This window comes from Panthera pardus, unplaced genomic scaffold, assembly GCF_024362965.1.
Source record: "Panthera pardus isolate Hobbes unplaced genomic scaffold, ASM2436296v1 HiC_scaffold_25, whole genome shotgun sequence".
Lineage (NCBI taxonomy): Eukaryota > Metazoa > Chordata > Mammalia > Carnivora > Felidae > Panthera > Panthera pardus.
This window is the reverse complement of record NW_026526821.1, coordinates 85,549,352-85,576,345: the sequence shown is the minus strand read 5'-3', so window position 1 is coordinate 85,576,345 and position 26,994 is coordinate 85,549,352. Positions and strand designations below refer to the sequence as shown.

Sequence of the window (26,994 nt, the reverse complement as noted above, 5' to 3'; positions counted from 1 at the left end):
CTCATTACAATGATGTTGATGATAATGTCACCTTGCTCTGTACAACAGTTTATGTTTTTCAAAGCACTTTGATGTAAATCCCTGGGTCTTTGCAGTAGCCTAATGAAAATTACACAGTGGGTCTGCTCAGGTCTACCTGACAGGTGCTCACTGCCGTGGACAATAAAAAGGGTGCCAGTCCTTCAGGAAAGCCCAACTTACTCTAGAGAATGATCAGCAGTAGCCCTTCAGGAAAATCCATGGAAGAACTTTTGGTGTAAGGATATCTTTCTTTCAGAAGTTTCCTCTTCTCCTTAGTAACGTTATTCTCTAATTAGCATGTTTCAATCCTTATGGTTCTCATTTAAGAGAGATGGGAGCTTGCCTTTTTCAACAGCAAGGGCTAGCTTCCATTATTGTGTCTTATCTTTTTTTCTTTATAAAAAATAAAAGAAAACCAAATTGGGTAGTTTACTCTAATACAGGAAATTACTGTTTGTTTATAAAATATGCAGTATTGCAGATATGCCAAAGATTTAAAAAATGTCGAAAGAAAGCTCCCTTGGATTGGATTGACCAGAGATTTGTCTATTTTATGGGTTCTACCAAAGAAATAGCTCTTGCAATGATTTGCAGTTGAATTGGTCTCATCTGTTTAAATTTATTAATGCATTTTAATTTTTTTCCTTGTAGTTCCTTAGTTTAAAAAAAAATCTTTTACTTCATTCTTAATTACTTATTTTTCTTTTCCATTTTATAAGAAACATTGAAATATGTGAATTTGCTAGGATCAGACTCTGATATTTCTGTGCCATTTTCATCAAGTTTATATATGTGGTATTTTCATTGTCTCAAATCTCAGTGATATATAAAGGAGAGGTTGGTTGACTACTCTGTGATTCAAGAATTATTATCTGTTGCCCAAGTAGTTGGGATTTTTGTTGTTTGCTTGCTTTGGCCTTGTTCTCTCTTTGACTATTAGTTTCTGATTTTGCTTCATTTTTAATTAGTTCAAAGGTACTAGGTTAATTTCTTGTGGTTAAGTGAAAGGAGTTAGTAAGGGTCAAATAGGCAAAAATCAGTGCATTGTTTGTTGGAGAAATAATGAATCAAGATACTCAGCCAACATTAAGTGACTGACCATCTATTAAGTGCCAGGTACTCTGTTAGGCAGATAAGATTCTTTCTCTGTCTGCAAGAACCCTAAAGAAGGGGAATTGATTATGTTATGAATTAACAGGAATTGTTTTAATTGTCTTTAGACTTTCTGATTCACAAAAAGGTTGCCACACACCTAGTTTGCACATTGCTAAACTCCAAGTCTGGGTTTTCTTCATGAATGTGGTAATTGCGTAATTAAGGAACCTCCCTATTTTCTAATTATTTTAAAATGAAGGACGTATAAAAATTGGGAAGGTGGATTTACCTTGAGCTAATGACCCGACCCCTAATTGAGCTCCTCACTGCACAGACCTCTTAGAAGGCCCTGGCACTGGGTACATGTAGTCATATGCTTTTGTCAAATTTGAGAAGGTAGGATTTTTCAATTCTTTTTCTTAACAGGTTCTTCTGGATCAGTTCCACTTCTAGTCAGAGCAGGATGTTGGTGGTGATGTGTGGGAATGCAGTATTTCTGCGATACTCTCGTAATTAGTTCCCGTGAAAGAAGAGAATTTGGACAGACTTTGTCAAACAACTGTCATGTTGCTTCTTTCTTTTCTTTTTTCCCTAGGAGCAAATTTATTTAGCAATTTCTATTCCTCTTTCCACCCTCCCCTTCTCCCCACCAATGAAATAAACATGTGATTTGAACTCAAAATACCATCATTTGTATGAGACCAATTAACACTTAATTTCAATTTACCTCCAGCACATATGGTGGATGGTTCAGCTGCTAAAATTTCGATGCAGGACTTCTTCAAAATCTAGAAAGAGAGGAAATCAAAAAGTCAAAGCACAGCTTATTTTATTAGAAGCAGAGTTTTGCTTTTAGTTACCATGATAGGAAGGTTCAAGGACATTATGTTGTAGTGGGTGGGTGAGTGGTAACATCTTTACTAATATTAACATCAAACATTTAATGAGCCAACATCAAACATTTAATGAGCCAACATTATGATAGATGCCTCTGGGTGTCCCAAATGCCATGAGAATTATTCATTCATTTGTTCTTTCAGCAGATACTTAGGGAGTCTAAGATATGCCAGTCTTGGTTATGAAAGGTTTAACATCTAGTTGGGGAAATGGGACTTACACTTGAAAAGATAAATAACAATGCCTTGTCATTGTGGTAGGTGCAGGGTGAAAGAGCAGATACTAGGAGCTGTGGAGTTCATGGGGGAAAATCACCAAGGGAGGGCTAGTAACACTAGGAGGGCAAGACACTCCCTCCAAAAGAGTGTCTTGTAGGGTTGAGAGAAGAGTGTCAAGGAACCAACCCCATCACCACACAGGGAGTTAATCAAAGCTGATTCTGGTCAAAGCAGGTTATCTGACTGGTAGGGCATAAGCTTCTCTCCACCATTAATGAATCTTGTGTCTGGTTGAATATTGATTCTCAAATTTCATCCAAGCATTTTAAACAAGTATAGGACACTGAGTTAATTTACCAAGTAAATGAAATCTCCTTATTTGAGCCTTACTTAATTTGGAAATTGAGATGGTTCGGAGGGCTGAAGGAAACTATGTCTCTATTTATGAAAGGGGCATTTGTTGAAGGAATTAATAGTGAAATTATAACATTTAAAGTCTGTAAAAGGAAAAAAGCTTCTTTTGGCTTTAGGAAACACCCATTTGTTTGCATTGATGTATTTATATATGCTTCTTTGTCCCAGCTTAAGTGATACAGACACCATAAGACACAATAAATTACAAAAGGGGAGAAAATGGGTTAAAGAAAAAAAATAAGGGGAAGATGAAGTAAAGAATGAGAAGAGCATAAAAAATATATACTGTGAAGAACTTATGTCCTTGCTAGGAATGGCTCATGGATTTAGTTCTAAGCTTTCCAGTAGCAAATGAGAAGGACAGGCAATTTTTATGAGATTCTCAATCACTGGAATAAAAAACAAATCAGTTTCTCAGAAGAGATAATATTTACCCATTCCAGAGAGAAATCTGGGCATCCTCATAGAGAAGCATTGTGAAAGGAAATGAATAAAATGAAGACCATACTTCAGAAAATCTTTATCTCATGTGCAGATTACAACACACTAAAATTTAGTCATTGAAACAGGCTTTCTCACAATCATGTGTTTTAAGTAATTCTATAGACCCAAAAGTCCTAAGAAGTAATATCTCTTTTTTTTTTTGACAATTCTAGAATTCAGATTTCCAGCTACTTTTATTCCTTCCCGCTCCTGTACAATTTAAAGGCATTGTCGTACATTGATTTCTCTATTTGTTTTCAGCTTCTACAGGATACCACTGTAGGAAGCAATTTGTTCCTTTTTGTCCGCATTTGCCTTGTTTCTCTGGCTTCTGCTTTACCCAGCCATTCCTGCCCACCTCAAACACAGGTAGAGCCTCAGATCCCCACCAGTGCCGGGGACTGTTCCGACAGCAGAACGAAATTCCCACGTCTATGTCCATCTTGGGTAGGGTGAGTGGTCCTCACACACCTGGCTCTGGGTACCTGGTATCACCACTGAGCTCCTGAGTCCCCTTCATTGTCACTTTGACTTGAGATCAGGGCCCCCGAGGATGTATGTGTGGCATCTGTATTTCCCTTCCGGCTTCTCCACCTTTCCCATTCCATGGTTTATCCAGACCTTTAGGTCTCTTACGTAGGTAGCAACATCCTAGGGCTGGGGCTTGCTAGAATACTGGTGTGCAGGGACTCATATCCCAGAAGACAATTGTCCTACTTGAATCATGATGACTGTCCACTCCCAACCACATTTGCTGCCACTGGGCTCTTCCTCCTTTCAGCTGGTGGATGCCTTGACTGAGGGAGGTAGCCACCCCTTTCCACATGTCCCGAGGCACAAACCTCCAAACAGGCCACATTGGAAGAAACAGAATTAACCCATATGGAGAAACTTAGTAAACAGTGGCATCAGAACAACACAAAGCTATTTTTTTTTTTATGTTTTAAATCAAATTCCTCAGGCACATGGCATCTCTTAATAAATCGTTTTATCATCCACAACTAAAGATTTCAAAATAGCCCAAGAATAAAAATTGAGCTATTGGATCTATCCTGTCCCCATTCCCAATCTCCATCAAAACACACAAATGAAATTTTCACCCATGTACGTTCCTGACTTGGAACCAACATTTTTGAACCAACTTTAATACTGAATCAGGGGTCGGTAGAGGAAACACCCGTGAATCTCTGACCACAAAGACACACTAGCAGGTTTTGTCATAATAAACACATGCTGTATTATTCTCTCAAAGCGTCTGCAATTAGTTGATAAATCTAAGGAGTGTATGAAGGGCCAAAAAATGTCAGCCAAGCTCTATGATTCAATCCAGTAAAAACACAGCTTTCCCAATCTTAATTTGAAACATCTGGAAGGGATACACTGCAGCCAATAGAGCAAAATTTATCAGTGAGGGGGATGGGCAGGATTTGTCTGGGACTGCGGCTTATGTTAGTTTGAAATGTCTGGTTTCAAAAGGTAGGAAGTCACAATGGCAGTAGGTGGATTTGGGGGGTTCCCTTGGTTATTAGCAGCCCAGACTATAATCAGTCTGTCTGAGCTGCAGTAGACAATAGATTAGCTTAGAGTCTGGAGACTGGATAGGAGTGGTAGGGGCAGGGGATCTGTCCCCACCTTGAACAGTGGTAGCCATGGAGGATTCGCATAGAACATTGGGAAATTGCTTGAGGGAGTGGAATGGACTCATACAGGGTCAGGGTGATGTTAGAGGCGACAGTATAACTGGCTTCTTATGGAGACTGGGCTAAGACCACTATATGTCTCAAGTATAATCCAACGTGAGGAGTGGGTCTTGGCCCTGATTGTAAGCCCTGAACTATCGTCATACAAATCCTTTCACTTCTCTGAATCCCAATTTTGGAGAGCAGTTTAACATACTGAGGATAGCTTGGAATCTGGAATCAAATGGCTTGGGTTAACTCCCTCATGAGCAGTGTGACCTTGGGCAAGTTCCATAACCTCTCTGAGTCTCTGTTTCCTCATTTATAAACAGTACCTACTGCATAAGGTTGTTGAGTTGGGAAGGTTAAATGAGAATACCAGCAGTGCCCATAGCACAGTACCTGGAATCCCAAAAGTTCTCAACTAATGGTAACTATTACTCTGAAGAACTTGGGCCCTGGAGACAGATGAGATAGATTTGAGCTCTGAAAAGATTTATGTTCAAATCTGAGCTACCACTTACTGGCCGTGTGGACTTAGGCAAGTTATTAAAGCTCAGTTTCCTTTTCCGTAAAAGGGGGATTAAGAAATACACTGACCTCAAAGGGCTGTATGATGGTAAAATGAATGACTGACATAAATGCAGAGACATTTAGTTTGTAAACTCAACTGGACTTTGGTGGTCAAATTCATATCAGATTGGAGAGTCAGGAAGGGAGTGAGTTCAAGGAAAACTGGCAAGGGTTTTGGTCTTACAGACAGATCTAGACAGATGTAAAGGGTCAGTAGATAGTCATTTAATGACTCTTGGGCCACCAGCCAACAAGTGTCCTTCATGAAAATAAGGTACCAAGAAATGTGATCAGAACAATCTTAATAGTAAAGCACTTAGGAGAATGTCTGACATATATACCATCAAACAATGGTAGCTGTTATTATTACTTTTGTTAATACTATTATTTCTACTTCTCTTGGGCAAAGACAGTAGCTCATTCTATGCTTCTATTCCATCACCCATCCCTGGCTCCTGCTTAATCATATCTGCTGAAAAAGAAACCCAAAAGATGGCTAATAGTATTTTCCTGCCACCTTTTGGACCGATTTCAAAAAGAAGAGATGGGGAGGCACGTTTGAAATCCACAAAGAACTATATAAATGCAATGTGGTATGGTTACTTTTGCTCACTTCATTAGATTGTTGGGGGAGTAAGAGGAACAACAGATATAAAAGAACTTTGCCAAGTAATAAGAGCTATTTAATATATTTAAAGTGAAATCTATTGTGGACCAGTCCAGGTTGTATATAAAGGTTTATTATTTTTTTTGGTTCCTAAAACTGTAGTGTCCTTTTTTTTATAAAGTTTGCAGTTTCTGCAGGGATTTCTGAAGAATCCTTAAATAATTGTGGATATTCACATAGAGTTATCAGGAACCCCTCCCTTACCATACACACACCTAATTTTTTCCCCCTAATTACTCTGCCTCCTTCCCCAACAAACAACCGGTTTTTATCTACTTGGTAATTTCCTGTTGAAATATTTTTTTGTTGGGGCACCTGGGTGGCTCAGTCAGTTAGGTGTCTGACTTCAGCTCAGGTTTGTCAGTTTGAGCCCTGCGCTGAGCTCTCAACTGTCAGCACAGAGCCTGCTTTGGATCCTCTGTTCCCTTCTCTCTCTGCCTGTCCCCTGCTTATTCTCTCTCTCTCTGAAAAATAAATAAACATTTTTTAAAAAAGATTTTTTTGTGTCTGTAATAAAGACCAGCCTCTTTCACCCATTCATAGTATAGGGCCTTTTGCTTCCATGCATCTGTCAGAAAGTCTTTCAGAGCATGTTCCTTGGTGCCTTAATTGTCATGAAAGGCACATTCTGGTTTTAAGGTGTCTGGAGCGTGAAGTAGGCTGGTCCAAGTGTGGTTCAACCACCTCTTGACTGATTACGTCTATGTGGTTCTCCAAGAAAAAACTTAGCAGCTGTCCTTAACCTCACCATCACCCTTCAAACCGAATATAGATTTTGCCACCCCGCCTATGCCCTGGTGATTTTACCAATAAAATATTTTTGCATCCATCCACATTTTCGTATAGACTGCCATCCTTCAGAGGACTTATTGTAGTTTATAATTATATATTTATTTTTTTTGATTGTTTGGTCATTGTCTATCTTTCTCCTTAGACTATGAACTCTAGAGGTGAGGACTGCATTTGTTTTAGCCATTACTACAATCACAATGCCTACCTGGAACATAGGAGGCACTAAATAAATATTCATTTATTTATTTATTTATTAAAAAAAAATTTTTTTTTAACGTTTATTTATTTTTGAGACAGAGAGAGACAGAGCATGAACAGGGGAGGGGCAGAGAGAGAGGGAGACACAGAATTAGAAGCAGGCTCCAGGCTCTGAGCCATCAGCCCAGAGCCCGATGCGGGGCTCGAACTCACAGACCGCGAGATCGTGACCTGGGCTGAAGTCGGACGTCTAACCGACTGAGCCACCCAGGCGCCCCACTAAATAAATATTTATTGAATAAATGAATAAATGCTGTATCTACATGGCTTCATAAACTGGCATTCTAGCATATTAGGTATTGGTTTTCCTTTTTCTCTATAAATGCAATTTTAGGGTCTTTTAAATAACAGGGCCATATACTATACTTGTAACACCTCCCTCTTCTTTTATTTTTAATCTTTAAAATATGCTTATTTAGAGAGAGAGAGAGAGACAGAGAGAGAGAGAGAGAGGGAGAGAGAGAGAGAGAGAGAATGAGCTAGGGAGGGGCAAAGAGAGAAGGAGAGAGAAAATTCCAAGCAGGCTCTGCACTGTCAGTACAGAGCCTGATGCAGGGCTTGATCTCACAAACCGTGAGATCGTGACCTGAGCTTGAAATCAAGAGTTGATTACTTAACTGACTGAGCCACCCAGGCCCCCCACACATCGCTTTTCTTATGAAGCACCACCACTGTTGGGCACTGCTTTCCCAGATGACCTATTTCAATAACTCTATTTTTTTTTAATGGCTTATCTTCTCAAACAGTAATGCTATAGGTCTATCATGTCCCCATGTCTAAGATCTAAACTGGCCCATTTTGTAAGAGGCCTTGACCCCTTTGCTTGAGAAAAATGGAGAGCTCTGGGCTTGGGAGATGAGACTCAGGCTCTCACAGAGGGCCACATACACTATTATAGCTGATGGTGGAATGCACATTGGCTAAGCCTGGGGACCACTGCTTTTAGAAAACGCTTAGGACATACAACTGTGTCATTCATGCCTTCAGGATTTGCAATGTTTCCTCCATGAATTTTCACTTTATTTGATCTCTAACAAAGTGTTTTTTATTTTTATTTATTTTTTAATTTTATTTTTTAACGTTTATTTATTTTTGAGACAGAGAGAGACAGAGCATGAACGGGGGAGGGTCAGAGAGAGAGGGAGACACAGAATCTGAAACAGGCTCCAGGCTCTGAGCAGTCAGCACAGAGCCCGACGCGGGGCTCGAACTCACATACCGCGAGATCGTGACCTGAGCCGAAGTCGGACGCTTAACCGACTGAGCCACCCAGGGCCCCTCTAACAAAGTGTTTTTTAAAAAAGATAGTCACCTTTCCTAATTAAATTCCACTCCACACTTTAAACCAATAATCAGAGCTATTGTTAACTATGGATATTATCCTAGATCCTTGTCTGTTGTATAAAATCTGCATTTAAAATAAAAACCTACTATTATACCCTCATCCTTCTGGGATTCACATATGATTTTACATATACTCAGACATTATGCCGAATAGATACTCTAAGACACAAGAAACACAATTTAAATGGATTACTGGATTTTAGACAGTAAGGCTTATCCTCAAAATATGCACAAGTTTTTGTCTGAGGGGAGAGGACCCAGCCCACTTAAATAAATACGACTCTTCTCTCCATTAGCTTCACATTCAGTGAGGGTCTGGTGTGAAGGAGCATAGCACAAACAAGATTATGAAACTGAGGAAATTCATTTTTCCCCCCCACTAAACTACTTTCCTCTCCTGTTTGCAGGAGGAAAGCTCAGATAGCTGTGAACTCCAAAATGTGGTTTATTTAGGAAGATGAGCTTGCTGACCTCCTGAATATTGGGGAAGTCAGTGGCCCTCCTTGAGAGCTGAACCCTGCAGCATTTCACCGGTTTTTGTTCTGAATTCTGGTGTTGCTTTTACAATGGGTCTTAACAGATTCCTAGATATGAGGAGGAATCGCTGGAGGAGTGGGGGTGACCTGAGGAGTAACCGAACATCCCCTCTGCAACCTTGGGAGCTGCGTCAAGCTATGGGAATTTTTATTACATTTGGACCCTTCAATAAGCCAAATAGAAATAATAGCTTAGTTGAAATGGCCTGAATGTCTGCAATGCCTGAGTCTAATTAGTAACTGCTGAGGCAAATGTTTTTTAGAAAGATTTTCTGCTCACTACAGAAACTACAGTTGATTCTTAATTTATGTTTTGTATCCAGGCCTGCTAATGTGAACGGAGCCCCAAATGCCATCGTTTTATAGATGCAGTCTTGGAAGAGAGGGTGGGGGGAGGACCGAGAGGATTTTGCAAGAAACAGCCACAAAGCTGCCCACTTGTCATGAAGTGTAGGTCACAAATGCCATGCAGCCCTCTGGGCTGCTTTCTAATGAATAAATATGCAAAGCATAGCTTTGGACACCATGAAAAATATAACAAATGGGGCAGTCTCTGTGATTGCACTGTTTAGCATCTGACCAGGATGAACGGCAGATAGCATGAAAAAGGTCCAAGTGCCAAGCCAATGATGCCAACAGTTAGTGCCACTGGGGTTCAAGGCAGGGAGGGTTCAAAGTAGAGGAGAGCCCAGGGCAGGCTCCTTGGAGAAGACAGGACTCAGTAGGGCCTTGAGGTCCAGACAGGCTTTGGGACAAGATTCAGATGGGGCAAAGGAAAAGAAGGGGATTTCCTCTGATCACAAACAAGCCTGACTTAAGAGGACGGCTGCTGTTGCTGAATTGGGCCTCGCCCTCTGCTAGCTCTAGAAAAAGGGTTTGTTCAGTAAAGTCAGGTACTTTCCAGGACTGTGGGAATCCGATGTAGATTTTGATTGGAGGAAAACCCTTAGCAATTCCTGAAAAGGTCTTGGAAGATGGGCTTTGCCTTTTGTCATAGCTTTGTTAGGACCTGGGCCAGACTAGGGGGTACAGGTCTTCTAGTTCCCATGAGTGAAAGGGAGAAATCAGCACAGAATCTGGTTTTCATAAATAAAATTATTTCATATGCATCATGGAATAGATTTATTCTTCAGTTTCACTGATCTTACAGCTTCCTTGATAACTGGAATGTTTGTGCCAAAACTTGTGAGAAATCCTTGCAAATATAGTTGTGTTTGCTCAATACTTGTTTACTGTTGATCAAACATGCAGAATGTTCTATGCACTGATTTACCCTCGCTTAATAGGAAGCCCAAGACAGGCTGAAATATTTATTCCAGGGAAATACTCCTAGATGGGCATGGCTTGGTGCCGGCCATTGGGTTCTCCTTCTCATAGACTGCACACAAAGTGGGCACAGCTTGGGGGAGGAGCTGGCATCATGGTAACCAGGCCAAGTGTTGGGATTCAAAGTTGAAGACCTATTTCAGTGGTGTCTGAACCCAGCTTTCATGCAGGTTCCCGTTTCACTGCCTGCAGCACTTTTGCAAAGGCAAACAAAGACCCAGGAGACTTGCTGGACCTTTGCTTCATATTTTTGCTTGAGGGCTGGCGCTACACTTACCAGTTGTGGTCAGTGGAAATTCCCCGAAGAAGCCACAATAAGGGAAGGCAAAGGAATAGTTTCTTCCTTTACAGTTTTACTGGCTTTAAAGGCTACAATCTTTCAACCACCCAAAGTTTGTCTTAAAATTTATCAACCGTATTCTGCAAAAGCAAGTAGAAATTCTGTCCTCAGAGGTAGAGTCCTGAGCATGTGTGGAAGGAAAGACGTTCTTTTCAGCCTGTGTTGAGCTGCCAGCTTCTCATGGTGGTAGAACTTCATCTATTGAGTAGAAATCGATATTTTCCAAAGTGCTCCCCCATCTAATAGTAAAAGTTGAGGAGCTCCCCTGCCCACCCACTATGCACTCTGGTCAGACCACGTGGGGTTTGGCCTTGCCTCTGCTGTGCCTATGTGCACTGCATCACATCATTTCACATTTTTGGTCCTCAGTGTCCCCTTCTCTGAAATGGAGCTACTTCCTGGCCTACCCACACTATTGAGTAGAGCCCTTTGGCCATTCACATTGTGGGCATTAGAGATGGAGGTGAGTGTATTCTGGATCACTGCTCACTGCCATGTGGCCTTGGATAAGCTAGTTAATCTCTGTCCTTATGGCATCTACTTTCGTAGAAGAGATAATGGTATCCATGCTAAATGGTGGTCGTGGGAATCTGATGAGATGCCTATGTAAAATGATCTCCACAGTGTCTAGAACCTCAGAACTCACTGTCATTTTTACTCTCCTAAGGCAATAGAGGCAGGACGAACCCAGACCCCTAACAGCTATGTGTTCTTGGGAAAGTTATCCGAGGTTCAGTTTCTTCATCTGTGGAATAGGAATAAGAACATTTTCTTCACAGTGTTGTTATGATGCTAAAATGGGATCATATGAAATGGGATAAATGAACAACGTCTGGTCCCAAATACGTTATCTGCAGCTGTTGATTTCTCTCTGCCTTTTCCCTATGTCCTAATGAAGAAAGACTAAAACGGGAAACAAGTGAGAACGTGAAAATAACACATTATACAAATCTAATAGGTAAGTACATCTCCCTTAGAGTAGAAAGGACTGGGGAACGGTGAGAGACCAAAACATAGGAACCAGTTTGTGGAAGCAGAGAATCCTGGGATTTGCTGAATCCAGGCCCTGGATAATCAGCTCTTGGTAATCCAGTGGTAATTTTCCACTTCCTGACATTCACGGCTAAGTATTATGGAAAGAGCAGGATCTCTGGAACCAGGCCGGGGTTCAAATTCCCCCTCTCAACCATTATAGGCAGGCAGACTTGGGGCAATTTCTCCGACCTTCCTGCACCTCAGATTCCTCGCCTGTACAACTGGGATAAAACCTTCTTCAGAGAGTGGCTGTGGAAGCGTGTAGCAGAAATGCTGGTGGACAGAAGATGCTCTATAAGGCGTTGTGATTTTCCTTTCTTCACAGGCTAACGTCACTATTGATACTGAGTGTGTGTTTATTCATTATTTAGAGGAGATACGGATAAACTGCCACGATTCTAGATTCCCTGAGAGTCTTCATTTCAGGCATCACTGTTCTATTGTCAGACTTTGTATTGGCTACAGGCTACAGGTTCCCACCGTCCTTAGAGTAAAATAGCATGGCCCTCTAGGCTGTGTGGGATCGAGCCTTTGCCTTCTCACTTCCGGTCCTGCCATTCTCCGCTTCAGCACTGCTGTCTCTTGATTCTGCTATGCTCCGTCATAGGGCTGTGCTCGGCCAGGAATGAACATGCCCATGCTCCTCCGTGGGATGGTGCTACCGCTTTTTTCAGGTCATCTCTTCAAAGGGGCCTGGGCTCTTTGGCAACCCCTTTACTCTCCATCTTGGTAGTTTGTTACTACTTTTTATGCCTTTTATCACAATGTTAACTGTACATATTTGTTTAGTTACTTGTTTCTATGCATCCCTCCCACTAGCTGGTACGCTCCACCAGGCCAGGGGCTCCATCTACTTTACTTGTAGCTGAATGGCAAGAGTGTACTCTAGAAGGTTTTCAGTGAGTACTGGATAAAAGAGTAAATATTAGCTTCTGCATCTTGATTTGGGATTTAAACACAAGGTCATTATGGGCTGGAAACCGTATGAACCATCTGAGCTTGATGAGAGCTGCTCCGTACTCCTGTTTTGGATAATTAAGCCCAGCCCTATTTTATTATGAGAAAATAACCAGCCACAAAACAACATCCATGGGAACAATCTGGAGTAGATGCTTCCGATTGGGGGGTGGGAGAAAACAAGAGCTTTCTTTTTAGTATCCAGAGGAGAAATGAACCCACGTCTTAAAAATAGCCAACTGTAGGCCTTAATTATTTCTGTCTGGCTTGAGAAAGATGAGCCCTGCCATACTTGTCCCCTTTTCTCTGTCCAAGCAAATGAATTAACAACTGCCATAAACATGGGTTTCAAGTGTTGGAAGGAAGGAAACCACAAGCATAAATCCCAGATAAAAGCTCATAAGAATGTTATCATTCAGCTCAAGTTTGGAGACTGGAGTCTCAAATTATTATTTTCCCCCCTGTTTTTGGGAGACCATTTTGTGGAAATTCCTTAAACAACTTTGGAGTTATTTCCTTTTGGGGGTGGGAAGAGCTTTCTAAACATCCGGGCTCACATTGAGCTTGGGTGAGTTGCTTAGCTTGAAATATTCAAGGACAACATCAATTTGTGCAGATAGAAACAATTCTAATCCTTTGGGTAGGAACTGACTCTTGAATGATGTGGGCACATGGTTCATAGGAACCTTTGAAGAGGTAAGAGTTGTCCCTGTTCAGAATCCGGCCATCTGAAGGCAGGACTGTGCAGTAGCTGCAGGGGGCTCTTACCTCTAGATGTCCCCCCCCACCCCCTCCCATTCTTCTTCCTATACACATGGACACCACCATCAGATTCTCTTCTTAAATATCACTTGTTAGATGTTCCAAATGTTTCAGTGATCACACCTACTAAGTTGGAATCAAAACTCCTTCAAAGCTTTTATCAGTCTGGTTCCAAACCAATGTCTAGGCTTATTTCTTATTACTCCTGATCCTTTACCCAAACTCTACCCCCAGACACACAGGTATTATTATTATTATTATTATTATTATTATTATTATCCTCAGAGTATACCTTTCCTTTTCCCAGACTTTGGGCTGAGGTCATGTCATCTCTTCCCTGGTGCTACCCATCATTCCTCCTTGGTCTTTTATGGATTCAGGTCTGCCCCACCTTCCCATGATGGCTCAAGCCCACAATAATCCACTTCTAAGCTTCATGATCAGCCCCGAACCTGCTATTAATCATGTTTTGCACCATGTGGGTATTGTTTTATATGTTTATTGCAGTTCTTGTTGCTTACATTACCAAGTATGCCACACTGATCCCAGAAATTATTCGGAGCAAGGTTCCCTCACCTGGGGATCCATTATTGGGACTGATAATTCTCTATCTCTCAATAATTGCCACTTTCTGGTGAAAGTAGTTCGAGTTGATTTCTGTTCCTTATAAATAAACACACCTTGAATAAGATGACTGTCATCTGTACATATTTAAGGTAGGAGTTCCCAACCTGAGATGAGATTATTTTTCACAATTCTGAAAACTTAAGGTCACATGTATCAATGTTCTGAAAGTGCACCTGGGGGATTTATTAACAAAAAACATTAAAAAAATGCAGATTCCTGAGCACCATCTCATACTGTCTGCAATAGAATCTTTTGGGGTAGGGCCTGAAAATTGGTATTGTGAACAAGGTTCCCAGGTGATTTTTATGTATGTTCAAGAAAATCTAGAGGTTTGGGGGAAGTTGACATTAACGTCCATTTTATGATGGGGAAGGGAAGTGGAAGAGGAAATGATTCATATGTCTTGAGTACCTATTATGTGCCTGGAAAAATATTAGGCAATTTTACCAGTGTTATCCCTTTTAATCCTCAAACAGGACTTACCACCAATCCCTTTTTTTAAAATAAGGAAACAAGTGAGATAACCCATCCAAGGATCTACAAATGGTTAAGCCATTGGGCCAGTATTTAAACTCAGATGATCAGCTCCAAAGGTTTTATTTCTCACCCTGCAGGAGTTCTTTGCAAACCTTGGAGGGAGAGAGAGGGGGCCTGATGGTACAGCCACGTCGGAGGTTTCCTAGGTCAGTCTGGCGGAGCTGGACAGATCCTGGTACTGTCTAGTAACCTCTGGATTAAGATCCCCTTGACATCTGAAGGAGATAGTGATCCTCTGAGCTCTGAATTTGTGTTCTGGACCCTGAGTCTAGAGTCTGGTGGGCTTCCACTAGAGAAACTGCTGGCCATCTGCCCAATCACAAAACCTAAAAGTGGAGGAAACAGTGCTTCTAGACTTCGTTACAGGTCCAGCACACAAACAGGCCTTCTGGCTGTGGCTTTCAAGACCAGCATCATTCAATAGTCCAGCTGAACCAAGGGCCTGGCTTACGTATGGCAGTAGGAAAGAGAGACCATGGAAGCCAGTGTCTAGTTCACTGACAGGAAAGGGTGCTAAAAAACCACTTTTGTGTGTGAGGGATTGTTCCATCCAACCTAGGTTGGGGTGGAAAGAAGGAATGGTGACTGTGAAACCTGGAGAACAATGAAGCCCTCATACGTGGGGATGATAGGTCTAAAGCTGTGGTTCCAGGAACATCACCTGAGAAGATCTTAAAAATCCTGCTCCAGATGACCTCAGTAGGCAGCCAAGGTAAAGAACCACTGGTCAAAACTACCTCCAGTGATCAAAAGATATAGATTGAGCCTGCAAATGCTCTGAAGGCAGTTTGCATTCAGTCATGGTTGGGAAAGCTGAGGTCAAGTGCACACCATCAACCAATGTTTCTAGTATGAGAACTGGAGGCACCTGAAGTTTGGCTTGCCACAGCACAGTTTCCTTCAATTTTTAATTTACCTTGTAGGGTAGAATTGGCATAGGAAAATGAGAAGAGAGACATGCGTGAAAGGCAGGAGGGAGAAGTGAGACATAACAGATAACAAAGATGTTCAGAGGAGTGCTGTCTCAAACAGAGAACACCAGGGAGGAGATTGGGGAATTTTCAGTGGATCAAGGGTCAGAATGTGTCCAATGTCCAGTTTTAGAGGAAGTGCTCTACTCACCGAGTGGATGATGCCTTGCAGAGCCTGAAAGCCGTCATTTACAGGAAACACATGGTCCTTACTGTCCGCAATCCGGGCCAGCTGAGAACACAGCAAACGCACAAACACACATGGAGATATGTCAGGCTTGGCCACAGAGAATTTAGTCTAGGGGGCTCCATCTACTTTTAGAACCCAGAGGAACTTGAGGCCTTGAGCCTCACTGAAAAGCCCTTAGTAATAATGAGATTACCAGCAGCCTCTCTGGAGCAGGACTAGAGGATTGGCTCCAGCTTTTACATTTGTTTTAATACTTTTCTCCTTGGGACAAGAGGTAAGATTGCTCAGCTAGATGAACATTTGGCCTGGGTTGATGTATTTATGGATTTGGGGACAGGCCATTGGCTCATTTTTCTCCCATTCACTCAAATTTCTGTTGGCAACTGTGCTTGAATCAAATAGACTCAAATTTCCTTTCAGAGCAACTTTAAAAATAAATTCAAGCTTTGGTGCTGGGTGAGGTCAATGAATGGAGACCCTTACCTTTTGCCCAAATTGCTCATTGAGGAAAGGACCCTTGCAGTTGGTTTGGCTCTCCTGCTTTATGGAGCAGAGGACAGGAGAAAGGAAAATCTGATCTGTGGACTTTTCTACTCCAAATCTCTATAGTTCTGTCACTGCTAAGTCATAGTCAGTTCCAGGACTTTCACTGATTGCAAAAGTAACACATAATCAATGGGAAGTTTCAGAAAACCCAGGAGTGTTATAAAGGAAAAAAGTTTCTATCTACCTACCTATCTATCTATCTACCTACCTACCTATCTATCTGTCATCTATCTATCTAACATCCATCCATCATTTTTCTATTACTGTTAATTTGATACACTATGTAGTCTTTCATACTTCCCCTACCCAAAGGTACACATTTATTTTAAAAGTGTACTCATACTGTTCCCACTATTTTGTAACCCTATTTTATTGACCTAATAACTTATTATAAGCATTCTTCCATGTCATTAAAGCAAAAAGAAATGATGAACTACATCGAGGGACATTTATAAGTTGTTAGCAAAATTTCACATTTTGCATATATATACTAGTACATACTTTTTGTCCACTTACCAATTACAACTGACCCTTGAACAACGGGTTTGAACTGAGTGGGTCCACTTAACATGTGATTTTTTAAAAATCGATACAGCACAATACTACAAATGCATTTTCCTTATGGTTTTCTCAACAACATTTTCTTTTGTCTAGCTTCTGTGTTATGAGAATACAGTATATAATGCATATAACATACAGAATATGCACTAATCAACTGTTTATATATTATTTCCAGTCAATAGTAGGCTGTTAGTAGTTCAGTTTTGGGAGAGTCAAAAGCTGTCCATGGATTTTTGACTTGCCATGAGGTTGGTACCCCAACCCCTGCATTGTTCAAGACCCAACCATATGTTTATTTTCTTGTATTGAAAATGCACTGAATTTCTAATGGGAGAAAAGAGATGTTTGACATGTAAACAAAATTAGATTCATTAAATTAAATGAAAAAAAAACCCAACCAACAAGTTTTCTAATTGTATTCAGCTCTGTTTTGACACCTTGGCAATTTAATATCTACCAAGAAAGTCAACCAAGGAAGATGCTGCCTGGATAGTCTGTGTGCAAAGGCCCCAAGTGCATTGGCGTGGCTTCATGTTCCTTACACATCCAATAATTCTCACCTACTCAACATTTGTGGAAAAATAACCTATCTAAGGAGTGTTTATGCTGCTGATATACCCTCTGCACGAATACATGTTCTCTATCTTCACAAGCTTAGTATACTCCCCAACCTGAGGAAATCCATGCACATACCTGTGTTTCATTGAAATCCTTCACACCGACACAGTAAACAATTGCACCAAGATCTCGGGATCTGTTAGCCTGGGTCAATGAAGAAAAGCCATTAGAAAGAGAAGTGGCAAACATACTCCTTTTGGGTTAACCAGACTAACTTCCATGATCAGGTATTTATTTATTTATTTAAAAAAAACTTTTTTTAATGTTTACTTATTTTGGAGACAGAGAGATAGAGCACGAGTGGAGGAGGGACAGAGTACCTGAAGCAGGCTCCAGGCTCCGTGCTGTCAGCACAAAGCCCAATGCGGGGCTTGAACTCATGAACTGTGAGATTGTGACCTGAGCTGAAGTCAGACGCTCAACTGACTGAGCCACCCAGGTGCCCCAATGATCAGCTTTTATTAAGCACTCCCCATGTGCCAGATACCATCGTGGGGAGGGCAATCCCTGTTCCCAGGGAGCTCATTCTCCAGTAAACATAACAACCTAATGTAATGTGTGATGGACATGAGGGGAGTGATTAGTCTAACAGGAAGCACTAGGAAAGAGCCATAGAAGTAGAGTCTTGATGAAAAGATCAGGGTGGGGTGGGGGGGGGAGGGGGAGGGGAGGAAAAGGGACTGTAGGCTAAGGTAAGTCTTACAAAATATTCTGGGGAAATTATTATTCTTTTCCTCTGAAGAATTTTTATTGACATATTTTTCTTCCTTTGTAATAGCAGCATGGTATTAATAGAAAGGATGTGATCTTTGGAACCCGATATACCTAGGTTTGGCTTTGCTCTGCAAAGTGTTTGAAGATTCAACAAGATAACATATGCAGAACTCCCTATACAAGTCCTAGAACAACACAGATACTTATAAATGTCAGCACCCTTTGTGAATAAGGCCTTTTTTGTTCCCATAAAATACACTGGCTTAATGGTATGGGAATTACGGTCTATATTTGAATAGGTGAACCCATGACCTTATTTACAATTAAGTATTGTGAGGACAACATAATGAATTAACATCCATATTTTGGCTTGATTTTAATATTTGCTTTAGTAAAGTCTCTGATATCTTATTTCCAGGTTCTTCTATGTTTCAGAATAGAAAATAAAAATTGGAAATCATTGGAATACATAGTAGGTGCTTAATAAATCATTGGTAGTAAACATGTAGTAGGTGCTCAATGTATGCATACTGATTTGAATTGTGCTCCTCTCCCATCCCTCACTTAAGTATTCAGACCTACTTGGTATTCAGATATATATATATATATATATATATATATATATATATATATATATATATATATTTTTTTTTTTTTTTTTTCCTTCATGTTCCAAATATGCCTTGTTGCTTTAAGGATAAAACAAACGTTTAGACACAGTCTAGCTTCAGACTTATCTGTAATAACTTCTGTGACTTTTCCCCTCTAGTTGGATTTTATATAGGATTATCAAAAATGGGATGATTTATTTCTTTATATATCTTGGGCTTTATCTTTCTTTTTCAGAAAGCCTCCTTCTCTTGGCACTGGCACTCCAAATATTTTTCCAAATTTGTATGCGCCATACCTAAAATTCTTTTCTACTAACCCCTATTTTAAGCCTCTGACATCCATCATTTATTTTATATTCAGTTACTTCCTTATTAGGGTTTTCACTTTATCTTGATGATTGTTTAGCACCCAAAATAAGCATTCTGCATTCCCATTGTATAGTTAGTTTCAACTTCAGAATATAGAAATATATTACTTTCCAAATACTCAGGCAGGGTCTGTCACATTTACTTGTGTGTTTCCCCATTGTGAAAGATCTTTTGTACTAGTTATGGGTAGGGGGGAAGGAACGCGTTTACCTACCGCATTTCCTCATGCCCTTTCCTAGAAGAGGCTTCCAAAAGCCAAACATCATTACATGGTAAGTAATGGGCAGCAACTTCACCTATTTCCCTAGTATCAGGCAAAGTGCCCAACACATGCTGAGCTCTCAGTTAGCACTGAATGAATGAATAAACGAACAAACGAATGAATGAATGTATACTTATTTGCCAAGAGAGCTGAATTTAAATCAAACAATGGTCAAGAACTTGAGGTAAGTGTAATGCTCTAATTAACTGCTCCCCCAGAGGCCAGCATGTCCTTCCTCACTGCCTTTTTCCTTATTGTATTTCTTTCTAACTTGGTCCGAATGAACCTTTGTCACCTTGTCGGTAATGGTGAACTAGCTTCTTGGGCCAATTATACATGTAGTTCAAATCTAAGACTAAAAAGGAAAGGATTTCCTAAATATAAGCATTACTTTTCAATTCCTGAATAAATACATAAATATAAAAGAGTTTCCTGAAACTCTTTATACAAACCGAAGGCTTCATGTAGAATCTTTCACTTGCTTTAAACAGTATTTTTTTCTTTCACTTGCTTTGAAGAGTACTTTTTGAGAACATAAAGAAAAGGAAGAAGAAACACCGCAGGAGCAATTACAATGTCCTTTGTACCAATTAATGTTCGACTTTGCTTCTCAGAGTGAGAATCTCCATGATTAGTATGTTCTAACAAGACTGGCTCTTACATATGTCAAGTACTTCTTTTCCCCCCTCCTGTTTTTAGTAGAAATGGAGAGAAAATGGTACCAATGTTTTTGTTTAAAGGTGATATATAGTATTTCAAAACTGCCGGATAAATATAATGCTTTCAATAAAGTCATGGTAGACAACTTTTATCCCTCCAAACACAGAGTAATAGGCAAATATTTTGAAAGGGGAAAAATATCTATCATGTGTAAGATACAAGGGTTCACTTTTTAAAAATGAATTATTACTACTATTATCATTATTATTATTTTTTTTTTACAAATGACACACTATTTTTACCCAGGGATTTTACAAAGACACCGATCATGTTGTCTGAGTAGAAAGATTGCAGCCCATTTGAGGAGGAAGAAGCCTTGTTTCCATGTCTGTGTTAGATACAGGCCAGGCCATTGCTTACCTCCCTCTCTGAATAGAAAAAGAGGTCTTCATGGAGTTCCCCATCGGTCAAAGCAATGATGACGCTGGCCGTCCTGTATCCTGCTCAACACAACACAGACCCACTCAGTCCATCCCACCGCACGCAGGGAAACCCCCTCAGCCCTGGAGTTGATCTCTTATAAGCTCAATCACCTGAGGTCAATATCGTGAGAACCAGCAACTTTTTTTTCAGGACTAGAAGCAAGTTCAGCATGGAGAAGCATGCATCTTCGTGTGGGGACGACTCTTGGGGGAGTAGGTTTTGTTTGTGGATCTCTCAGTCTTATCCCAAAAAATGGCCAAACCTGCTGGAATGGTCCCTGGACTGATATCTGGGAGTAGCTTCAGTGAATCAAATTTCTATTATTTTCTATTAACAGCACATGTGACTGAGGTCAAGGCCTGGGAGGAAACTCTACCACCTGGGCTGTTCAGGAGTCTTTCTCACATGCTGTAGTTGACCTTATACATCACCCCTTGAAGAAGTGGTCAAGGAGTTATAGCCATCATGATTTACAAGCTGAATGGAAGTTATCATAGCAGTTGGCAAAACCTACTAGAATTCTTTCAGTGATTTTTAGACTTCTAGTAACATTGCTGATGATTGGTTTATACTAACAAGTGTTTGTGTCGATACCGGGTCTGTTCTATTTGTTGTAGTTGAGAGGGAAATAGGAAGTAGATACCTCTACAGGCTTGGGAGAAAAGTCCCCACTGTAATATTGGATCTCTTTCAAAAGATTTGCCTCAGATAAAGCAATACTATCCATGAAGGACACTGCAGTAATAGTAATAACAGCTAAAATTATAACAAGTATTTTTTCTGTATGTTAAATACTCTGTTAAGTACATCGTATGCATTTTTTTTCATGTAAATCACACTGGTATCTCCATCTTAATATCATAGCCAATCACAGTAGTGAAGAGGCTTGGAGCTTGGGAATGGACAAAAAAAATTAAATTTGACATAAGAATCCAAGATTTACTAACCTTTCCAAGTATTTATTAGTTTAATGAATTCAACATGCAAGCTGTTCATGGGCATTATAGACTGTGGCCCATAATTTTTTCATTATTTTTATATAACTTTTTTTGGCATCAACAAGACAGAATTTGACCTGGTGTGCGTCACCTTGCTATACATTTCCTTCTATGTGATGATCTGTGTAGGGTTATGGGCAATGTCACATAAACCTGTTGTAACATGAAATTACTGAGACACTTTATCAGAAGCAAACACAGAAAAAAAAGTTGGATAATTCATATTATTGTCTCACCTTGACTGTTTTCATAATAAATCTGCTCACTGGCCTGAAAAACACACGGAAGAGACGTTAGACACACAGCCTCTGTTTGCCATTCCGAGCGCCATAGTGGGCAGCGGGCTCTGATGCTCGATATATAGGCTGGCTCGGTCTTGATTCTTTATGCGATGCACCCAGGCTTCGCTCAAATATCAATCGACGGCATTCATCTGAAGTTACCCTGACACTTAACCCGTATACCTGTGAACGTGGATCCATTTCTTACTTGTCACAGACTTGGACCTGTCTTCCTTAAGACTGAAGTCATTGACATTCTGTCTCAACCACTGATGCACCATATAGAAAAGTTTACCCCGGGAATGCCGGGGACTTGTGTGTGGCATGATTCGTAAGTGTCAGCCAAGCATTAGCTAACAAGTCCTTTACCAGGATCAGGGAAGAATCAAGGAAACTCACTTCTTTTGGATAGGGTTAACAGTGTACAAGCTTGCGGGAAAAATTTGTTTACCTTCTTGCCATTGGGTGTTGTTCTGGTACATGTGTCTTATCTCATCAGCCAACCTTATGTTAATGTTTCCCTGTCACACTTTATATTTAGAGTGGAAAACGGTTTTAAAATTACCCTTTCAAATCCTTCATGCATGTAAGTGTCTCCTCCCGGCAGGACCTTCTGGAGTTCTTCTAGGCCCTGACGGATCTGTTCCCTGAAATCCAAAGACACCCTGTTAGTCTTCTTAGAGCCTCTTATGCTTTCCTGTGGATAGACAGATGCATTAACCTTTATCTTATCTCTGTGGGTACTGCCATATTATCCCAACGGTCCCCCAAAAGCCTATCGGAGAAAAAGTCTTTATAGTTATAGACTATAAAGTTATAGACTATAAAGTTATAGACTATAGTTATAGTTATCCATTCAGGGTCAGCCGTAGTGCGGGGTAAGTGAAATCTCAAGGATTGAGAGAAAGGAGCCTTTTGCAGGAATATCCACCTGCTCAGAAGAGTTTTCTGTCCTTAACAGGATAAAGTTTTCATTCTACATTGGAGATGAATCCTAAAATGCAACTGCTCCTGAGGGGACACATGACAACTCAGGCAACTTTATATCAAGATGCAAATGGCTCATGTGAGTTGGAAAGAGGGGAACACCAAGAGCTCAGGGCAAGGCTGCCACAGGGACCGCGGGTGGGAGTGGTGGGCGTCCGGAGCAAACTCTGCCACCCGCACGGATGTGCCAAAGGAAACCATGTAGTCAGCTTTGAAAATAAAAGTCCAGGCAATCTACGCTTTCCAGGACAACCAAGAGTGTTTTCTGTGGGCTGGTGCCTGTGTTTTCTTACTCTGGTTGCTCAAGGTGGTGGGGGAGGGTAGAAAGGGGAAGTGGTTATGGCACTGGGAAAACGTCCAACTGGTAGTGGGAAATGTGGATGGTCTGGGGACCAAAATGAATCTTTGTGGACCATTCTCTCTGGGATTTAAGATTCTATATCCATGTTCCTGTCTTTTAAATAGCTCCATACCATGCCTTTGGCACTTGCTTGCCAAAGGGCAAGAAAGTGTAATTTATTCCTTCCTTCCTTCCTTCCTTCCTTCCTTCCTTCCTTCTTCCCTCCCTCCCTCCTTCCTTTTTTTTTTTTTTTTTTTTTTTTTTTTGTGGAGAGAGAGAGCATGAGCAGGGGAGAGGGGCAGAGGGAGAGAGAAAACCCAAGTGGGGCAGGCTCCAAGTTGTCAGCAGGGAGCCCAAGGTGGGGCTCCATCTCACCACCATGAGATCATGACCTGAGCTCAAATCAAGAGTCGGATGCTTAACTGGCTGAGCCACCCAGGTGCTCCTGTCTACTTTTCTTATCAGTGCCCAGATATCAGACCACATGCCCAGTTGCCCAAGTCAGAAACCAGAAGCCTTCCTGGATCGTCCACCTTCGCTCTCCTCTCTCCTTCCTTTCCCCTACATAATCTGTCATCAAGTCCATCAGTGCTACTCTAGACTACTTCTCTACTTCCCTATCTCTTCTGCCAATGCCATGGTCTGAGCCATCAGCATCTCTTTCCTAGACCATTAAGACACTTGCTATCTTTTGACTGCCCTCTTGCCCTTCTTCCATTCATTCTCCACATAGCTGTCATAATATTCTTAAAATACAGATCAAAACATGCCATTCACTCTCCTCCTCAAAATCCTTCAATAGCACTTGATTACACTTGGTATAAAATCTGAAATCCTTGCCATGGCTTCCAGGGTCTATATGGGATGACTTCTCTGCATCCCTGTTCAGCCTTATCTGTATGACTTTGCCCCCAGTCTCCTCACTTGAGCCCCGTGCCCCCCACCCAAGTCTTCCCAATCAACTTTCTTCAACAGGCCCTTGACGCCTGCAATCACTGCTGCCTGTGGACCGAAGATACCATTTGTCTAGCTCTTCACTGGGCTAATTGTTACCCAGACTTCAGTCCCAACCTAAATATCAGTTGCTCAAAGTAGCTTTCTTTATTTGACTTCCCCTATTCAGATTTACTCCCTCAATTAGGCTTTCTCATGGCACCCAACAATTTTCGTTTCATAGCACTTAGGGCATTTTATAACCAATAACATTTGATTATGTCATGATTTGTTTAGCTACCACCCTCCCCTTACCAGTTCTAGACTCGAATTCAACGCTGTTATTTGGTGATAGGAAAGGGCATATATCTGCGCATTAGAAGGGGAGATAAAGATGAAAGCCGTGTCCCTCACTGCTGCCACCATTGGGTGGGAAGAGGGTGGCATTATCAGTCACCCAGCAGGAAGCAGTATTGCCCTGCCAGTCAGCAGTTTCGTGAGGGTAATGACAATGGCAGTGTGGCAAGAGGGTGAGACTGGGATATGAAGGTGAGGTTGGGATAGGAAAATGGGGGTTTGTTCCCGAGCACACAGAGGTGGCACATGTAGCCCCTCAGAATAGTTGGGAGCACTAAGGAGGAGGGGCTAATCTGATAATTAGGTGAGAAAGATTGGGAATTAAAAGTAAATGTGAAAAAGAAAAGCAAATGTGGTCTTATCTTTGTGAAGTTTGGGACATTTTGGCAACACTAAAATTGGAATATTACGTTAAGGCTGAAGCTTAAAAAAAGAGGGTTAAAAAAGGCATCCTGGGGGTGTGGAAAAGGTTCCTTGGCTTCATTGTATTTTTTCTTTGCCAAATAAAGTCTGGGAACCGGGGTGTTTTCTCTAAGCCTATTTCCTTTACTTTACAAGTATTTTCTTGAGCTTTCCATTTTTTTGGTACCAGAACAAGCGAAAGCTGTTTTGGAAAATGTCCTTCTCCTTGACACTTGGTGCCTGGCAAGATAGGAGCTCACGAGGCCCAGGCAGTGATCACAATCTCTCCATAAAATACCCTTCCTCGTTAGAAGATCAAATGACTTACGGCCCCCACCTCCCTACTCCCTTCGTCTTCTCTAAAAGCACCTACAACATCTAAGCAAACAAAACAGACGGTTTCATGGGAATGGTGGGTTGGTTTTAATTGTGGGACAATAGAACTATTAATAAGGGCCTATTTTTTTAAATGCTCTCTTAGAAACGGAAGCAAACTGGGAGAAAGATCTTTGAAAGGGGTTGATAAGAACCTCTCTGAGGATTTGGTTATTACCAAATGAAATGTTATCTTCCTGGGAAATGAGAGAGGCAGGGAATCCTACAGAGAGGCTGCTATTAAAGAGTCTCCTGTTTTCCTTAGCGGTTTCATGTCTGCCAGTGTTCCTACATATAAGTGAAGGGTTTTCAGGCCACATGTCTTGTGTTTCTTGTACAATCCCTGCAACACTTAATGATGGGCACAGAGTAGATGATCTGTTGTCGAATGAATGGTTCCAGCTTAGATGCATCCATGCATCCATTCTTTCATTTCCCCAACTATTTGCTGAGCATGCACCATGCACCCGTCACCACACTGGTTGGTAGGGGTAGGAGGTGGGAGGAACAGTCACAGTGTCTGCTGTACTTTCTGTTGCCTTGGGAACAGTGAATTTTCCCATACTTAATGAAGATTACTTTCCGAGATTCTGGTTGTGATGTGACATTTAGATATTATTTTCCGACGAAAACATTAAAGGATCAACACACTTAAGCACGTCAAGAAGCATTTCATTCAACAAGCTTTTCTCCTAAGTGTCCTAGTGATGTTCCTACTGCAAAATCCTCCTTGGGCTTATGCAATGTCTACCACATTTTCAGTCTATAAAACAATCTCCACTGCCACCCCAAAATAACCCAACATCAGTTCTGCATTGTCGACTTCTTGCCTCTTAGTAAAAGAGCTTCTGTGGAATTGGACTTTTCTCAACTGTCCGGCAGTTATTGGCTTCGGAGCCTCAACTTATATTGTAAGCACACATCGCTATTTATTACCACTAATGCTGCCTTTACAACATTTCCAGATGGACTTATGCCTCCAGTTGCTGAGTGAGCAGAACAGAGTGAACAGAACAAGAGATCATAGATTAATTAAAGACATTTTCTTGCTACTTCTGGAGTCATAATGTTTTACAGTCAACTCTAATCATTTGTTTATAATGTATATAAATCATAGCCTCTTTGGGACTTTTACCTAAGGAGAGGCCAACATGATTAATAATTTCATGATGCATGCTGAACCAAAGATCCTTTTCTGTCTCTGTATATATATTTTTAGTGAGCTATAATTTATATACAGTAATCCATACAGATATTTATTCATTTCCTTTATAATTGCTGGATTTCTTTCTATAAAGTTGTCATACTATTCCTTCAATACCTTTTAACATCTGTAGGATCTGTAGTAACATCTTCTCTGTAGCATGCTCTATGGATTGCAATTTCCATCCTTACTTTATATAACAGGCTACCATAAGTTAATATTATGCCACTTCTCATATAATTAAAGAACCCTCTAATATTCTTCCATATATCACCTCTCACCCCTTATGCTACTATTGTCATATATTCTACTTTTGTATATGAAATAAGCTCAAAAATACAGTCATTATATCTATCTTAAACAATCATCATTTTATGAAACTAAGAAAATGTTTATCATTTCTGTTATTCCTCCTTCCTTTTTTTGTAGATCTAGTTTACATCTGGTATCATTTTCCTTTAGCCTGAAGAATTCCTTTAGTAGTCTTTTTTTTTTTTTTTTTTTGGTGCAGGTTTGCTGGTGATGACTTTTTCAGGCTTTTTTTCCTTTTAATGTCTTAATTTTTGTCTGT

General features: G+C 40.8%; 2 protein-coding genes across 3 annotated transcripts in view; one reads left to right on the top strand and one right to left on the bottom strand.

The window, feature by feature from the left end:
* GKN2 (gastrokine 2) overlaps positions 1 to 26,994 on the top strand; it is a 307,921-nt gene that overhangs the window by 172,555 nt on the left and 108,372 nt on the right. For both annotated transcript variants that reach the window (XM_019440628.2, XM_019440609.2), the window contains exon 2: positions 22,787 to 22,891. In XM_019440628.2, coding sequence (XP_019296173.1) covers positions 22,877 to 22,891 — 15 coding nt within the window. In that variant the 5' untranslated portion in view covers positions 22,787 to 22,876. The remainder of the gene's footprint in view (positions 1 to 22,786; positions 22,892 to 26,994) is intronic.
* Positions 1 to 26,994, bottom strand: part of ANTXR1 (ANTXR cell adhesion molecule 1) — a 218,874-nt gene that overhangs the window by 143,518 nt on the left and 48,362 nt on the right. Inside the window, exons 4-9 of the mRNA XM_053890755.1 lie at positions 22,391 to 22,472; positions 21,781 to 21,814; positions 20,484 to 20,563; positions 17,523 to 17,591; positions 15,684 to 15,764; positions 1,844 to 1,904 (exon numbers count right to left, since the gene is read on the bottom strand). Coding sequence (XP_053746730.1) covers positions 1,844 to 1,904; positions 15,684 to 15,764; positions 17,523 to 17,591; positions 20,484 to 20,563; positions 21,781 to 21,814; positions 22,391 to 22,472 — 407 coding nt within the window. The remainder of the gene's footprint in view (positions 1 to 1,843; positions 1,905 to 15,683; positions 15,765 to 17,522; positions 17,592 to 20,483; positions 20,564 to 21,780; positions 21,815 to 22,390; positions 22,473 to 26,994) is intronic.